At 42.7% G+C, this 18,621-nt stretch overlaps 1 protein-coding gene across 1 annotated transcript; it reads left to right on the top strand.

The window, feature by feature from the left end:
• Positions 1-3,506: 3,506 nt before the first annotated feature.
• Positions 3,507-15,383, top strand: LOC311088954 (NACHT, LRR and PYD domains-containing protein 1 homolog). Its single transcript, XM_084123349.1, has 9 exons — positions 3,507-3,750; positions 4,483-4,527; positions 4,675-6,421; positions 6,542-6,625; positions 6,746-6,829; positions 7,221-7,481; positions 14,525-14,611; positions 14,973-15,095; positions 15,297-15,383. The coding sequence occupies exons 1-8, from the start codon at positions 3,552-3,554 to the stop codon at positions 15,091-15,093; spliced, it is 2,628 nt and encodes an 875-aa protein (XP_083979475.1). The 5' UTR covers positions 3,507-3,551; the 3' UTR covers positions 15,094-15,095; positions 15,297-15,383.
• The last annotated feature ends 3,238 nt before the right edge of the window (positions 15,384-18,621 follow it).

An 18,621-nucleotide genomic window follows, 5' to 3' on the forward strand; every position in this document is an offset into this window, starting at 1 on the left:
TTGTCTGAAAGACTGGTGTTGGCCCACCTGAAGGACATCACTGAACCCCTGCTGGATCCCTTTCAGTTTGCTTACAGAGCAAACAGGTCTGTGGATGATGCAGTCAACATGGGACTCCATTATATCCTGCAACATCTCGACAGACCTGGGACTTATGCAAGGATCTTATTTGTGGACTTCAGTTCGGCCTTTAATACCAGCATACCTGATCTTCTCACAGCCAAACTGACTCTCCAGGTTCCTGACGGACCGGCAGCAGCCAGTGAGACTGGGGAAACTCACATTCACAATCAGCACTGGCGCCCCCCAAGGGTGCGTTCTCTCCCCACTGCTCATATCTCCTGTACACTAATGACTGCACTTCTAAAGACCCCTCTGTCAAGCTGAAATTTGCTGATGACACTGTCATCGGTCTCATCCAAAATGGTGATGAGTCTGCTTACAGACAGGAGGTTGAACAGCTGGCTGTCTGGTGCAGTTAGAACAACCTTGAGCTGAACACGCTCAAAACAGTGGAAATGATAGTGGACTTCAGGAGGAACAGCCCAGCACTGCCCCCACTCACCATCATGAACAGCACTGTGGAAGCAGTGGAGTCATTCAGGTTCCTGGGCACTACCATCTCTCAGGACCTGAAGTGGGACAATCACATTGACTCCATTGTCAAAAAGGCCCAGCAGAGACTGTACTTCCTTCGCCAGGTGAGGAAGTTCAACCTACCACAGGACAACCTACCAAATCAGACATCAGGAGACTACAACGGACAGTCCAGACTGCTGAGAGGATTGTTGGTGCTCCCCTGGCAACCCTCCAGGACCTGCTAGCTCAGCTGGATTGTTGGATGAATTCACATACCTCCATTGTGTGACATAAGAAACTTTCTGAATTTCAGCAACTCTGTGTGCTTCAAAGAATTTGAATCTTGAAGTCTCATTTCTAATGTACTTAAGCACTGATGTGCTGTCTGTTCAAAAAACAGAATCCTGAAATTGCATCTTCAGCTTCTTCTTCCACAACGTGTCCATGCATCTTGCAAGTGTGGCAGCTGTAAGCTCCAGACAAGTTATAGATCATTATGAAGTAGTAACCCTTACTGACGTCTGAAAAGTATTGCAATTGGACAGATGTTGCTTCTCCAAAGTTTTCAGGCTTCAAACATCTGCAAACCTCAAATTTCTCCAATTCATGAAGTTCCTCAAACCAACTTGGCCATCGCTGAATGTACACTGTTGGAATAGTAGAATTTTTTCTCTACACAGATCTTGAAGTATCATTTTAGCACACATAATCACAGGAGACAGAAAGCCAAGAGGGTCATACATAGAACTAATGATAGAAAGAATTCCACTTTTTGTAAGAAGTCGGTCCTTGATGATCACCTTGAACTTGAAGACATCAGACTCAGCACACCACTGCACACCTAATTCTCCTTCTAAAGGTGTCGTGTTCCAAGTCTAAATTCTTTACTTTTTTGTCTCAGTCATTTGGCGCACATCTCAGTTAGCTTTTGGGAAAACTGCATAGCATCTGAATCTGTTGCACAGATAGAACATAGATACAGAAAGAAGTTATTGAAGACAACGTCTACAGTTTTGGCAGCAACATACAGATTCTTATGGTCCTCTGCACACTTTCTCAATGCATAACAAGAGCAACTTGGAGATACTTTTGGTCCGAACAAATGAACTACCATTCGGTATTCTTGCAGACTGCCATCAATATTTCCTCCTGGTTACCAAAGAAACTTCAAAAGATGAAAAGATCTATTCATTGGCATGACTACCTTTTTTTAAGTGAAAGACCAATGTAATAATGGCAATTGATCAGTTTATGACACAAAATCCACGAAATGATGATCTCCCCTTGACAATCCTTGCTGTTCCTCTTGAACGCATCCAGTTTCAGAACAGTGGTCCTATTAACAGTCATGTGAGGATGGTCCTCAACAGCATTCTCTTCATGTTGTTTAACTGGACCATAAACTGCGCACCCAAACATGGTCTTAATAGCAAATAGGTGCCATTGTCTTGACTGTGCATAATCTGCCATGGCTCCAATTCCTCTGGCACATTAGCACCATTCAACAACTCTACATCAGCATCAATTGAAGGCTCACATAGGTGACTTAAATGAGGCCAACAAGCAATATTGTTTTGTGTGGCGATGTTGGCTTTGTTTACAGGCTTGGTCTTCTGCGTGTAGAAAACAGTAATGGTCTTGATTCAATCCTGGCACTTCCAAATACTTATATGATCATAACAGAAAATGTATTTCTCCTGATTCATGGTTCTCCTTAGAATGTTAATTTTCTTAGCAGAAAGATTAAGCTTGGACATATATATAACCAAGCAAGAACGTTAATACAACGTTTATATAACGAGATAATTGAACGTTCTAATTGTACATTTTTAATAACGTTCTTATAACCAATAAATAACGTTAATACAACATCTAAAAAACTGGACGTTTTGAACGTTCCTAGAACATTCAGAAATAACGTTTTTATGACTTAATGGGAATGTTATGGAAATGTTCTTATAACCTAAAATTGTTAGCTGGGAAACTCTCTGTGCAGAAAAATGCAGAGCTTCCACAATCAAAAAAAGCATAAATGGTTACAACTTTACTTCCTTTCTTTGATTTCACACATACAGGAATGATAGACAATGTGCAATTAGTTTTGCAATCCCCAGTAAGAGCACTGGAATGGAGCGAGACTAAAATAACTTCCGACCGTTGCCTTTTAATCATCTTTATTATACTGAATGCCCTTTTTCTTTGATGAAAAAAAATATGAAGGCTTGTGTGTTTGAGGTGGCATATCTTACAGATGATTCTCTCCTTACAATCATGGCTGATCACTTTCTTGGTCACATCTGAACTTTGGAAAACTCTCGTCTCTGGGCAAAAAGGAAACTGGTCAAGGGCTGAAGCCTGCACTGGACTCTGGTGACATATCCATTATCATGCCAATCTCTCCAGAGTTGTCATGACAGAACTATACAATATAAAATTTGACAATACTGAGTCAAAAGCAGTAGTTGACTTATACATTTATTTATCAGAGAAAATGAATCATGTCTGTACCATTTTGTTTTGTGACTGTATATTCAGTAAAGGCCAAATCTGGGTTGTGCATGTTTTCTACATGCCATTTAATTTACTGCATACCAATTGTGTAATCTTTAACCATGGATCACTAAAGCTTTCTACAACCATCTCACACTACGTGCATTATGTTTAATTTCCTAGAGGACAACTTAAGACAGCTCTCTACAACACGTCATAGACACTTATGAGACACCATGGACCAAGACTCAGAGCGTAAGTAGTTACCACAGTAAAAGCAGAGATAGTCATATGAAAAAAAAGTCTGCATTACACTGATTAAAAGTGAAGTGGCCCAAATAAGTACTTGCTACCCTAGAATATCCGTTCTTGAATCTTATGAAATCACTTTCTCCCTTGTGAGCAGTTATCATGTTATTATCTCTCTACCAGGTGCTCGGTTTGTGGATGCCCACTGGGCGAAACTTGTCCAGAGAGTACAGATGGTGATGCCGATAGCAGATGAGCTGCAGTCCAGTGGCATGCTGGAATATGAGCCGTACTGTAAGATCAGAGCAGCAGATACTAACCAGGAGAAAATGAGAGAGTTTTATAAAGTGTTGCACTCTGGAGGAGACAAGCTTAAATCTGCCTTTTGTTCTAGCCTGGAAAAGCATGAGCCATCTCTGTTTAGAGACTTAGGTAAGAGCACACTAATTTTGGCTATTATACCACATGTGTCTAGACCTACAGTATATACTGAGATATGTACTGTTAAAATATGTTCTTTTACATGCATTGCACAAATTGCAGAAGCTCTTGTAGAAACCTTAAATATTTTGTCTTAACTTTCCATCTTGTTAACTTATTTCTGTCAGGACCACTATCGTCAAATACGCTTGACAATTAGCATATATTTTGGATTGGAGGTATGGTTCTGTTCTGGGCAGCCTAACATGGATAAGAGCAGGGAGAGCAGCAATAACTAAAATATTAATATGTCAATATTTTAATGTACAACATAATTCGAGAATTTAGTCTGATTCAATGGTGAATCAGAAGGCCAAATCCTGACTGACGAGAGGAGGAGCTGGGGATGGAGGAGGGTAATTTGCTCCTGAGAAACGCGATAGCTGTTGATAATACTGGAGGAGCTTATATATGAATACAGTGATAGGCGTCATATTCCTATAGGTAGATGTGGATCAGCTGAGAGTCTGAGAGTCTTTGCTTTTCAAACCATAAGATAGATAGATAGATAGATAGATAGATAGATAGATAGATAGATAGATAGATAGATAGATAGATAGATAGATGACAGACAGACAGCGAGATAGATTGATGTAAAATGTTTGAAAATATATGTGAAATGCCTTAATCAATATATCAATTAATAAATGATTGAATGTATCAAGTGTGTCTAATGTTCTACAGGCTCCACAGGACATCACACACACTCTGAAAAAACACATTCCTCAGGTGACTGATGAATTTTATAATAATATATTTTAAATATTGCACTCCATCGACCTCATAGTTTAGTTGGTATTTGTCTGCTCTGGAATTTATTACTGTATTAGAATCAGAAAAAAAAACTAACTCTTTGAACATTGACCTTTTCTACAGAAATCAGCTCAGTGATTCACAAATATATGAAGCGGATCTGCAGCGAATATCAGTATGTGACTGAGTATAACTCACTGCCTGGTGAACATGTGCTGCTGTCTGAGCGCTTCACACAACCTCTGATCCTTCAGAAACATAGAGATGAAAAAGAGCGAGAAGAAGAGATCTGCTCCAGTGGAAAGCGCTTCCAGCAGATCCTCAGCTCCAGGAGCAGTGGAGACTCTGTCCATCTCAACTCTCTGTTCGACCCAGATGACCACGGGAACAGTCCTAGTTCTGTGATACTGCAGGGAAATTCTGGAAATGGAAAATCTTTCACTGTGCAGAAGATCATGATGGACTGGGCATCTGGTGACCTCTACAAAGGGCGATTTGATATTGTCTTCTACTTAAAGTGTAAAGAAATAAATCGCATTCCTGGCGAGAAGAGTTTGGTGGAGATCTTGAGCTGCAGTTGTAGTTTATCATCACATGAGATCTCACAGATTTTACAGCAGTTGCCAGAGAAGGTGCTTTTGGTCATTGATGGATTTGATGAGCTGAAACTCACACAGGACATTAATGACACGTCAGCACACACTGATCTGCTTCAGAAAGCCCCACCTGTGGACACTCTTTGTGCCCTGCTGAGGGGTCGAATCCTGCCAGAGTCTCTCCTGCTGGTCTCCTCCAGATCTACAGCTACAGACACACTCAGTAAACTGCTCAAAGGACCTCAGCGTTTCTCTGAGATTGTGGGATTTTCAGAAAAGGGGGTGGAGGAGTACTTCCAGAAGTTTTTTCAAAATGAGGACCATTTCAGGGAGGCTTATACATATGTGAAGGAAAATGAAACTCTCATCACTGCCTGCTCAATCCCTGTCGTCTGCTGGATCATCTGCACAACTATCCAGGAGAGAATCAAATATGGTGCAAATAAGACAAGCGGACTGCAAACCACCACCTCCATCTACGTGGACTTTGTGTGCACTCTTCTGGAGCATCACTGCCAGGGTTTGAGTCAGTCCGTCCCGACCCTGCTGAGGAGTCTGGGTCAGCTGGCAGAGAGAGGGATGCAGGAACAGCAAGTCCTGCTGGATGAGAAAAGTGTGAATGAAACCATTTCAGACCCTGCTGGAAATCCATTCTTGTGCAAGTTCCTGTTTAGGAGACGAATTCACCAGGAGACAATGTTCAGTTTCATGCATCTCAGCTTTCAGGAGTTCTTCACTGCTCTGTACTATGTCCTTCTGGATGAAGAAGAATCCCAGAGGAAACTTACAATGTCACTTTTAATGGATAGTTCCTCAAAACCACGTTTAGCAGCTGTGGTGCAATTTGCATTTGGTTTGTTGAATAAGGATGTGAGACTCACACTTGAAAAACATGGTCTGTTCATTCGTCCAAAGACACAGGCTCATCTAAAAGAATGGATTTCGGAAAAGGTTAAAGATTGTTCAACCTTTTGGTCGCGTTCAGAAATGGAAAAATTATATTCATTCTATTCGGAAAATGATGAAATGTATTCTGAAACATTATTGTTTGTTCTTCACTGTCTCTATGAACTTCATGAAGAAGACTTTGTGAAAGAAACAATGGAATCCTGTGAAAAAAGTATTAATACACACTTTGAATACTTCAGTAGAACAGACGTCTGGGCCCTGCTGTACTGCTCTCAGTGCTGTCAGAGCATTGCAACAATCTCTCATTTGATGTTAAATTCTGAAGATTTTTCTGTGATTTTTCCTGAACTTCACAAGTTTACAAGGTAAATACGTTGGTCTAAAACAGATATTTGGTCGATGTAATTAAAATCTAATCTCTAATTTGCTGTTGCCAGGTAAACTTAATTAGTCTGTACAGTGATGTTCTGTATTTGATTTTGAAGCGTGGTTATAACGGATTTAACAGACTCTAATCTCGTTGAACTGATCTACGCTCTCGTGAGAGGACAGACCCTGAGCTCACAGCGGTAATGTTTTAAAATATATTTTATACATTTGATGTGTTTTATGCATACATGCATCATCCTTTAATGTGCTTTTGTTAACTTTAAGGTTCATGTATATTTTTTCTGTGCTTTGGTTTGCAGTGTTTGTGTTGAAACCTGCCAAACGAAGAATGAGGATTATGCTGTCAACAAACTTGTTCTGTCAATCGACGAAGACCTGTGCAGGTGAAGAACAAGTGAATTTTTTCTTTTTCTTTTCATTAAATAGTTTTTTTCTCATGATAACCAGAAATAGTTCTATGATTAATATGTTTTGTATAACCAATTATATCATCATCTTGTTCTCCCGTTTATCTGGCATACTTGGTCTCTGCAATCTAATAGATTATAATTCTAATAGTAATAATGCAGCTAAATTGGTCACCCAAAACAGTTTAAAAATAAGGTACACACTTTTATCTTTTTTTCACTATTGCTAATGATGCAAATATTGGCTGGCGGCCACCAATTAATCATAATTTAAAAAAAAAAAAATCACAAAAAGATATTCTAAGCAAGAAATTATTGACTTAATAGACACAACAACTTCAATCTTTTTTAAATCTTTTTTTTATAGTATCTGGATAAGGATTAAATTCCATGATGATCCGGATTTGAAATCATTCAGTCTCACCTTTCCACACTCAGAGATAATCAACATCGACTGGACCAGACTTTTTCAGATAATTCAGCAAAGGGATTCAGAAGCATTACTGTCATTTCTCTATTCCTTCTCTAACCTGAAAAAGATGGAAATGAGAGTGGAGAGTCTAACTGAGATGTGGTCTGACTGGACCCTCCAGATGACCCAGAACTGCCCCAGTCTCACCGAACTCACGTGAGAAACATCTGGAATCTCCTCTGTCCTGTTTCTATGGGAATTTTTCTGTTGATAAGAACTGAGTATCTAATATTCAAAGGGATAGTCCATCCAAAAAGGGAAATTCTGTCATCATTTACTCGCCCTCATGTTGTTCCAAACACAACAGGTTATTTTAAAGAATGCTTGTGTAACACAGTTTCAGATCCCATGGACTTCCATTGTTTGGACAAGAAATGCAATGAACTTGCAATGAGTTTTATTACCAGCATTATTCAAAATATCTTCTTCTGTGTTCTGCAGAAGAAATAAAGACACACAGGTTATGAATGACATGGCAGAGTTTCATTTTTCTTAGTTAACTTTTAAAACATTATAAGGCTATGAATTAATGACACTGATCACACAGTCACTCACCTTTGAGGAACTGAAAACCTTAGAAACAAAAAAAGGTTTAGTAAACAAAAGATCTATTGTATTTATTATTATTATTATTATTATTATATTAATGTATTATTATTATTTTATTTTATTACTTTAATTAATTAATTAATTTATTTATTTAGGCAGTTCAGCAAATTTGCAATGCTCTTGCTATATCAGATAACGCACTCGGTTCTCTCTAGAAGAGGGAACGAGTACTGCGTAAGAGTATCTTACGCTAGGGGAAAACCTCTTTTCCACAAGATATTGAAGCCAAAAAATTATCCTTAATTTTGTATTAATGTAAAAACGCGTTGCGGCAGCATACAGATATAGGCGAGACGGCTCGCGCGCCTATTGGCTGTTCTGCGGCAACTGCAGCAGCCTATCGAGCGAGGCCTAGCGTGACGTCAGACCCAATGAGGGTGCTTCGCGCCCGCTGCGTCACGTCCCGCAGAAACGGGCGTGGCTCAGGCCTATAAATCCGCTCGCGGGCAGCTCATATCTGGTTTTTCATCGCCGAAGCGAACCAGAGCGTGTGCATGCACGGCAAGATACGCAGTACTCGTTCCCTCTTCTAGAGAGAACCAAGGTTACGTTAAGACGCAAAATACATCATACAGACAGGGCGGAGTACGGCCTGTACTGATGGGAAATTATGGGTCTTATTTGATAGCCCAAAAATCTTTTGCAGTCGATAAGCGAGCAGTGCTCTCAGACAGTGCTCAGCAGACACAGTACTCTGAACCGATAGCATCAGAACAGATAGTACTGGTATATTTAGACCGACAACAGCTTGGCCTGTAAGGCGGGAACCTCTAGGTTATAAAACCTGATAAATGTAGACGGGGAGGCCCAGCCTGCCGCCATACCAGTGGGGATTTCTTTAAGACTGCAAGGGAAGCTTGGCTTCCTCTATAATGTCAAAAAAATTAATGGTCAAATATGTAGCCTACTATTGTGTTAACATTTTATTGACTAAAAATGCGTTAGAAAACGTTAATCTCAAAGACGAGTTCGTTCAGAATCAGCTACGTACAGCAGGTAAATGCTGCGATTATGTCCCGCCCACGGACGCTCAGCGTCTCTGGGGGTGAATGAGGAGTGGGCTGGCCCGGACTCCGGGCTTCCGCGTGATGATTGGAGGGGCTGCATCTCCTTTTGATTGACAGCGATTTCATACAATAAAAAGTCGCTGCCGCTGAAGCTATTGGAGCTCAGTCCCATCGCGGATTTTTCACGTGATAGACAAAAGACAAACTGCTACTACCTCTTTCTTGGTATTTGCTTGTCGAAATTGCTAGCCATTTTTCATAATACATTTTTTTACACAATTATACATTTATACCTTTATTATATTATTACTTATCCTATTATATATTTTTTTATAATATTATTAGTAATAATTAAAACAATAATTATTAAAATAAGTAAAAATAGCCTATTTATTATTAGTATTATTATTATTATACTTTATTATATTATTATTTATACCTTTATTGTATTATTACATTTATACAATTATACCTAACTCTGCTGGCCATTGAGAGGACACTGGTCAAGTCACTGGAAAAGATGCCTAGTTGGAACGATATAGGGTCACAGAGCATTTTCTTGAAAAGGAACGTTGGGCAGAATTTACGTATAAATAAATGGACAATTTTTATGATGTAGGCCGAAAATGTGCTTCCCCTCTTTGAAAGACCAGCAGCCGCCACTGCGCCATACAAATATCCTGCAAGGCAATCCCACTCGACCAAGCCCACGATGAAGCCATGCTTCTCGTGGAGTGCGCTCTGACACCCAATGGGCACTGCATCCCCTTTGAAGTGTATGCCAGCGCAATGGCATCAACTATCCATCTGGATAGGCTCTGTTTCGACGCGGCTAGCCCCTTGGAGCGTCCGCTGAACGAAACGAAGAGCTGCTCCGTCTGTCTGAAGACAGACGAGCGAGACACATTAGGCTCTTAATGCCCTGACTGGACAAAGGAAGCTCGCGTCTCCTTCCTCATCAGAAACCGGTAGGGCTGACAGGGAAACAACCTGTGCCCTAAACGGCGTGGTGAGGGTTTTTGGAACATAACCGTGCTTAGGTTTGAGGATAACTTTTGAGTCATTAGTCCCAAACTCCATGCACGTCGCGCTTACTGAGAGCGCGTGTAGGTCCCCTATGCGCTTCACTGAAGCGAGAGCCAGAAGGAACACTGTCTTGAATGACAGGTGTTTCAGATCAATCGTCTGTAAAGGCTCGAATGGGTAACCTTTCATGGCTTCCAGCACCGTAGAAAGGTCCCATATAGGGACTGAGGGAGGATTTAGCCTATTAGCTCCTCTAAGGAAGCGGATGACTAAATCGTTCCTTCCTATTGACTGACCAAGCGTTGTGTTTGAGAACGCTGCTATGGCCGCCACATAAACTTTGAGCGTGGAAGGGGTCCTGCCCTTGTCCAACAGCTCTTGCAGGAAGGAGAGAACCTCCGTCACCCCACAGTCTGGGGGTGACACGCCGCGAGCTGTGCACCAGCTGGAGAACACAGACCATTTCAAGGAATAGAGACGTCGCGTAGACGGAGCTCTAGCCTGCGTGATCGTGTTCAACACTCAGAGATCAGCGGGTACCCGTTGATGGCCCAAACATGAAGGGACCACAGCTCTGGGCGCGGATGCCAAATCGAGCCCTTGGCCTGAGAGAGGAGATCCCTCCTCACTGGCACTGGCCACGGGGAAGTACTCGCTAGCTGCATCAGAACTGGGAACCAGGGTTGGTTTTTCCAGAACGGCGCTACGAGTAGCACTGAGCATCCTTCTTCCCTGATCCGCTCTATCACCTGAGGCAGGAGAGAGACGGGAGGAAAGGCATAGAGCGGGCGGCGGGGCCATACATGAGCCAGCGCGTTCCTGCTCTTGGAGAAAAATTCCAGACAATGAGCGTTTTCTTGAGACGCAAACAGGTCTACTTCCGCTCTGCCGAATTTCTTCCACAGCAGCTGGACTGTCTGTGGGTGTAGGGACCACTCGCTTGTCGGAACATTGTTCCTGGACAGTTTGTCCGGTCCTACGTTTTGGAGCCCTGGCACATGCGCTGCTTTCAGCGAGAGCAGGTTGCGCTGGGCCCACACCAGGAGGCGTTCTGTCAGCCTGTGTAGGTTTCGGGACCTGAGGCCGCCCTGGCGATTTATGTAGGACACCACTGACATATTGTCTGTGATGCATGTCTGATTGACCTTGAGACGTAGCAGACCGGAAGCCCACGCTCGGCGCGGTACTCGCGCTTTCAGCCAGAACTGCAGCGGGCGCATACGAAGCAAGCCCAGCTGAAGTACTGATGATGCTGAGGCCATGAGACCTAGCATCCTCTGAAATTTCCTGAACGGGACACATGCGCCGCAGCGGAAAGAGCTCGCTGCGTGCTGAATGTCTAGTTCATCCATGCACATCGTAAATGTACGGGGTGCTAGGGACAAGCCGAACGGAAGGACTGTGTACTGATATGCCTGGCCCTCGAAGGCGAATCTCAAATATCGCCTGTGACGTGACGCTATCTGTATCTGAAAATACGCGTCTTTCAGATCTATTGACACAAACCAGTCTCCTCGGCGAATATCTGCGCGAGGATTTTTCTGGTTGTGAGCATTCTGAACTGTCGCTTTGCAAGCACTTTGTTCAGTTGCCTTAGATCTAGTATGGGTCTGAGACCCCCGTCTTTTTTCGATACCAGGAAGTATCTGCTGTATAGCCCCCCTTCGCTCTGAGCTGGAGATAACGGCTCTATGGCCCATTTGCTCAACAGTTTAAAAATTTCGGCCCGAAGTAGATGTGCTACTTCTGTTTTTACCGTGGTCTCGACGCGCGTCGCATAGCGACGAGGGCGCCAGCGAAACTGTAGCGAATAGCCTCTTTCTATAATGTCTAGCACCCATTTCGAAACCCCGGGTAGCCTTGCCCATGCATCTGCACGAATGGCTAGGGGTTGAATGCGAAGAGGGCGCGCTGGCAACAGCGGGCAGATTGCCCGCGCTCGACTCCTCTGCGGTGGTAAACCGAGAGGGGGAGGGCTGGGCGAGTCCCGTAGGACTTGTCATGTCTGTGCGTGGATGTGGGCGCGGGATAGCGGGCACATTTACCACACTGAGGGCATTGTCTGTCTGAGCAGAGCGAATGCACGCTGGTTTCGTTTTTACAGAAACCTCGGGACATGTGAAATGTAGTGTTTGTGGGCACTGGGCAGTGAGCACTTTTACTACATTTGGTGCGCAATCGAACTGGGTCGATTTTATATGCGCGCGCCCTGTGTGATGGGCAGTGCTTATGTGTAGGAATGGGCACTGGGCAGTGGGCATTTTGTCTAGACACATAACACCATCGGCCGTGGCCGGGACACCAGAAAATACGCTCTTTATGGGATTTATCTGTGTGCAGGAAAGCGGGCAGTGTAACCGGCTTGTTGACTGCAGAATACACTGGAACAGTCACATTTCTTGGAACTGAACGAGCGATGAGTTTCGGTGGAAGTCTGGCCTCGGCGAGACTCGAACACCGTCGTTTCCCTAGGCGTGCTAGGACGACTTCGGGGCCTCAGGCTTTACCGCAATCCAGATGAGCGAGAACGCGGTCTCGCGCTTCGGGCCTGTCGGCGCTGCGAAGTGGCGGCGGTGGGCGGAGGCTGAGGCTGTGAACTCTGGGCAGACGGTTTTGCATGGCCTGCTGCAGAACTGGAGCACTTCGGGAGGAAGTGCTTCATGGCCTGTGACGCTTTCTGCACCTCGGCGAATCTTTCCGCGAAATCCTTGACGGAAGATCCAAAGAGGCCAGCAGGAGAAAGCGGAGCGCCGAGGAACGCGGCGCGCTCAGACTCAGACATCTCGGAGAGCGTTAGCCATAGGTGTCTCTCAGTCACGGTGAGAGAGGCCATGCTCCGTCCTATGGCCTGTGCAGCGGACTTGGTAGCGCGGAGAGCAAGGTCCGTAGCACTTCTCAAGTCTGGCACGCAAATTGCATCTGGTCCTTTCTCATCCAACTTTCGGAGGAGATCGTCCTGGAAAATTTGCAGTGTGGCCATAGTATGCAGTGCTGATGCAGCCTGCCCAGCGGCGGAGAAAGCGCGACCGAGCAGGGTTGACGTCATGCGGCAAGCTTTCGAAGGCAGAGCCGGCTTAGCGCGCCGTCCAGCGGAGGGCGGGCAAAGGTGGGCTGCTATCGCTCCTTCGACCGGCGGCAGCGAATGGTATCCTCTGTTTTTAGCATCGTCCACAGCGGAGAATGCTATTGAAACAGAAGAACACACTCTAGCTGAAAAGGGGGCGTTCCAAGACTTAGCGACTTCTTCATGTAACTCAGGAAGAAAGGGCGCTGGTCTGGATGCAGGCGAAGCGCGCTCCCCGGGAAGAAAGTATCCATCCAGCCGGTTGTGAGCAGGCTGCTCAGGCGTAGACCACTCGAGGCCGAGGCTCGCCGCGGCCTGTGCGAGTATGCGCATCAGCTCTGACTCGATGTTAGCTCTTTTGCCCGACGATGCGCGAGCAGAGGGCGCGAGATCCACAGAGCTCACCCAATCCTCACTGCCCGAAGCCAGGATAGAGCAGGAATCATCCTCCCCCGATGCGGCTTTCTCATCAGCGTCGTCTACGGAAGCGGCGGCAGACGGCGGCAGACGGCTGACGAAGCCGGTGAAGCAGGAGGGCGAACCGGCGAGCTTTGACGGGTGGGGGAAGGTTCCGGGACCCGCTGAGCATGGCGCTTTTTACGGCACGGTACTACAGCGGGCGGGTGTGCAGTCTCGGCGAAATATGCCAGGCGAGTTCGCAGAGTCGCCATAGGCAATAGCTCGCAGTGAGGGCAGCCGCCGTCAGCAAGCGCGAGAGCTGCATGATCCTCACCCAGGCAGGAAACGCAGATCACATGGCGGTCCCCGTCGCTGAGTGTGGCTCTGCACGAGCCGCAGGAAGGCATCTTTAAAAAGACGCAAGCTCTTTTAGACAGTGTGCGTCGCGGTGGCGAACACACACACACAGAGAGTGAAAGGATATAGGCGCCGGATAGCGCAGCAGGAAGGCGACGAAGGCGGCGTGGCCAGCGACTTCAGACGACTCGTCCCGCTGAAAGGCTTCTTCAGACGGCGCGGCTTCTCTCTGGATCCAGCGATGCGTGAACTTCGCTTGAAGAGCTGAAAAATCAGATATCCGCTGCCTGCGAGCGGATTTATAGGCCTATGCCACGCCCGTTTCGGCGGGACGTGACGCAGCGGGCGCGAAGCACCCTCATTGGGTCTGATGTCACGCTAGGCCTCGCTCGATAGGCTGCTGCAGTTGCCGCAGAACAGCCAATAGGCGCGCGAGTCGTCTCGCCTATGTATGCTGCCGCAACGCGTTTTACATTAATTCAAAATTAAGGATAATTTTTTGGCTTCAATATCTCGTGGAAAAGAGGTTTTCCCCTAGCGTAAGATACTCTTAAGCAGTACGAGAGACCTCTCGTAAGAGAACCTTACAAAGCAAATGAAACCGCCCATCTGTAGTTCATGGCCTTCATCCATTTAAACTGTTATGGAATTGTTTAAATGAATAGTAATAAGCAAATTTGAAGAATGGCATTATCAATCTTAATCATTTTATCTGTTTAATGTGTTTCCACATCTAGGGTAGATGCTGAGTACTTCTTAGAGGATGGAATCGAGATCTTGAAGAGCTCAAACACAAGACCAAGTTGTATGATGACACTTCACGGGTTTGTATTGGTTTATCATTATATAGATTTTCTATACAATTGCATGGAGAGTTCAGCTTACAAGCTTTAAAAGGAGACAGAAACACCATAAAAGAACGACTTTTGAGGCATATTTCATGTTTTCTGAAGTCACATAATACCTTTTTGTAAGGAACAAATCAAAAGCTTGAGAACTGTTATTCATAAATTAAGTTTTCTTTACATCCACCCTAGATCTCGTAGTTCATTAACAATTCTATAAAAACTTAAATGTTGGTCTGTTTCTCACACAAATTATTGTTATAACAATAATTAAAAGCAAAAATAAGGTTTGTTAAAGACTCTGTACTGATGCTGTGCTTTGTGCTTTCTGATTATGAAGGTACATTTGCAATAAACCGACTCAAAAATGCACAGATTATTATTATTTACGTACGTCTGACTGCAACCAGGAGGTGGAGATTATTCTGAATCACCAGGGCTTTTCTATGGAGACTTTTTGAAAGTAAGTTAAGACTGAGATTAACACTATGAAAGCACCAATAAAAAAATTACAGTAATATGACACGAGCCAGTAACACAAAAGTTTTCTTGTGATTTATACAATTTCATTTGAACATTGCATACTAAATGTTGATCCTATCCTACAGGTCAGCTTGTTCATATTTGTCTGTCATGATTTATCTCTCGTCTCTCCATTTCTAAGGCCCTTGTTTTGGGAACTAATGAGGAGAAAACTGAGAAAACTTTGGGACTAATGGTACAGCTTTACAGCTACTGTAGGAGAAAACTGCAAAAGCAGCATCTTTACCTGGAGCTGTGGAAGTGAATAAAGTCACCAAACAACTCTAAACTCATTAACATGCATTGATAATCATAATAGCTGTGTGTCAATTTGTTTATATAGTGTTTTTCTAAGCAGCTTTACAGAGTTTTACGATGTTGATGCTTTGTCTAAATTTAATACTTTAGAGCAGAATGATTTTTTAGAGTGCATGGTTTATTTGCATTTGAGATTTGCTTCCTATAGACCATGTGAAATTGATTGTATTAAATTAAATTAAATTGTACATAGTTGTAGGGGTTGTTCATTTATGCTGTGATTATAAATCTGTAAGGTTTTGTACAATTTATAACATTTTGGTGTACTAACAAGCCTATTTACTAATTGATGATGTTTATTAATGCTAACACACACACACAACCTGACAAAATCAGTGTAATGGCAATAACTCCATCCGCTGAATGTAACCTTTTCCATATTCCAAGCTTCATATATATATATATATATATATATATATATATATATTTTTTTTTTTTTTTTTTTTTGGTAGGCTATAGGTTGAAACGAGACACATTTAGGCTATGTATAAATAATAATAGCTAATAAAAAACTAGAATATTGCTACTAGAATATTTAACTGGAATATTTATGATGTACGGTGACGCATTGCTGCCACATACTATTTTTTCCACTCAATTATTTCGTAATAACGAGATCGTATGTCGTTAAAATGACATCTTTTTCTCGTAATAACGAGATGCTATGTCGTTAAAACGACATCTTTTTTTGTCCTTATAAGGACATAGTCATATACATATACAAAATATGCCTTTATCCACATAAAATTGATAGCCGGGATACTGTAAAGAGCTGGATACTAATTACTAATTAAATAATGTCAAATATTAAATGTAGGCTATTGATTAGAGTTGCCATAGACTAAAGGATTTTCTAGACTAGTAGTCATTCATTTAAGCAATTAGGACTAATCACACGTTTATATTCAATCCTGGGTTCATATATGGCTATAGCCTATATTTAGGGTGACCACCTGCTAATAAGCCCAAGGGGGGACAAGGGGTATGTTTCTGAGGGACAATGTGGGACACTGCCTGGCGCGGCGGTGCCCCCACCCCACGCGCAGACTCACTGATAGTGGTTTACCCATTTCTAGCACATACCACCTTACATGGTATATTATTAATGCCCTATTCCCCTAAACATGAGTAATTGCTGATGTATGCTCATGAATAGGCCAACCAATGTGTATTTTTTTTCTAAATAAAGATTCATAATATTTTGAACATTCAATGAATTGACAGATGTACTTCCACTTAAGATTTACTATTTAATTTTATTTATTTTTCATTACAATTTATTCACTTTAAATAAATTATAATATAAAATTATAGGATTAACAGGAATTGTAGTTGCTCAACACCACAGGAACAGTAAAAAAAAAAGTATTAAAAAAAAATACGATTGACATCGTATTCCCCTCCATGTCTGATTGAGAAGGACGTTTTTCAAAGGTCACAAAAAGCCCTCTCGGTATCCCCCTCAACACCTTTCAGCCACAAATATTCATTTTCCCAGTCTTTCTTTTACCCACACCTTCTCTTTTTAATTGATGATGGCGGTGCCTCTCTTTCTCAAATTTTTCGAATTGGAAAGCGCGCATCTAAAAGTTCCTTCCCAGTGTGTCTGGTATGCGCGTGCGTGCGTTGTCATGACAACAACGAAAAAGTTGACAACAACCTAGTCAGCAGTTCAACTGAGGGGTGGGTGTGGCAACAATAGCGTGCTGAAATGTCAAGTAATGTTTGTTTGTATGCTTGGGGCTCGAGGATATAGAGCGACCAACTTTTTTTTGAGCAAGCATAGATTATGCGTGACACGGTCTCAATTTGCGGGACGCATGAATTGGGCTTCAAACGCTGTGCGCGCACGCGCTACGCGGGACGGGTGGTCACCCTACCTATATTCCGCGCTCAAGCGCATGCAAAACTTGCCGCAAAGCGCTGGCAAAAGTAGGCTAAAAATATAGTAAATGTGTCTGAAAAAAATAACGAAGCATTTTAATTGTTTATTAATGAACTAGTCTTTTCTAAATCAGTGCGGTTAGGCACCCTGCAAACATATCTCCATACATCTCCGCTGTAATGTAGCCTAGGTGCGCCTTTCATACGGACAGGATAACATAATCAGATGGTACCGTATTTGCTTTCGATTGGATTTTTTTCGTTGGTGGACATTTTTTTTAATAAACTTTATATAGTTAGTTATATTTCTCATGTCTGTGAGGCTTGTCTATACACTGTTTTTCAGCTCATTTTTGAGATGCGCTCCAATTCGCAGATCATGAAAGCGCGCCCTGTTCGTTTTATTTTATTTTACAAAAGCACAACGTTTTCTTGTTGTTGTGAGTTTACACAAATAAAAGTAGTTGCGACTGATGTATTATTATTTTCTGTATGACCAGAAATGATGGAGTATTTTAAGTTGTTTCCACTGTTGATAGGAAAATGCGAGTGATGGCACCGGTTTAAGGTTAACGTTAGAGCGAGCGGCCATGCCAGACTGATAAGTCCTCTTCATGTTTAACAAATCAAATTCTATTGCATTTTCTTGCGCCAGTTTGAAAAGGGCTGCTGAAACACTTAGCCTTCAGATAAACGCCCAACGCTGGTGTTTTTCTTTAAACAAATTCGTTTAGGCTTAAAATAAATATTGTTATAGGCTAATTAATACCACAATAATTTGTTTATTTTATTGGCTACTTGTATTTTTCATTTTTGTTTTGCATTGAATACCATTTAAAGGATTTGCTGCACCGCAATCCCATCCTCCCATAGAAAGACACGTAAGAGCCACCTTTATTTTCTTTATAATAAAATAAAGGGTTTCTATGGAAGGAAAACGCTTAACGTATAATTAAATGCATTGCGTTCATATTCTGGGCTCATCTGCTTTTCTGTGTGTACAGCATTTGATCTTTATCACTGAAGCTTTTTCTTTATTATAAGGGTGTATTATTCCATTCCAAAGGACTGTTTATAAGGTGACAATCCGTTATACATCTTGAAGATTTTTGTATTGTATTGTATCTTCTGTTAAGACGAAGATTGACATTTTGTTAATTAAACAAAATAAAAACACAATGTTGTAAAAAATAAACAACTTAGGCTATGTTCTGTTAGATGTGTTTTGAATATTTTTTGTTTAATTATCTCTAGGTAATGAAGAT

The sequence above is a fragment of the Abramis brama genome (genome assembly GCF_963993115.1).
Source record: "Abramis brama genome assembly, chromosome: 8".
NCBI classification, from domain to species: Eukaryota; Metazoa; Chordata; class Actinopteri; order Cypriniformes; family Leuciscidae; genus Abramis; species Abramis brama.

What these genes read in the sequence shown, in the direction of transcription:
- LOC311088954 (XM_084123349.1), top strand. Translation starts at nt 3,552, where the DNA reads ATGGTGATGCCGATAGCAGATGAGCTGCAGTCCAGTGGCATGCTGGAA. An exon ending in CAGACCCTGAGCTCACAGCG is followed by an intron (nt 6,626 to 6,745) that starts GTAATGTTTTAA and finishes TTTGGTTTGCAG; the next exon opens with TGTTTGTGTTGAAACCTGCC. An exon ending in CCCAGTCTCACCGAACTCAC is followed by an intron (nt 7,482 to 14,524) that starts GTGAGAAACATC and finishes TTCCACATCTAG; the next exon opens with GGTAGATGCTGAGTACTTCT.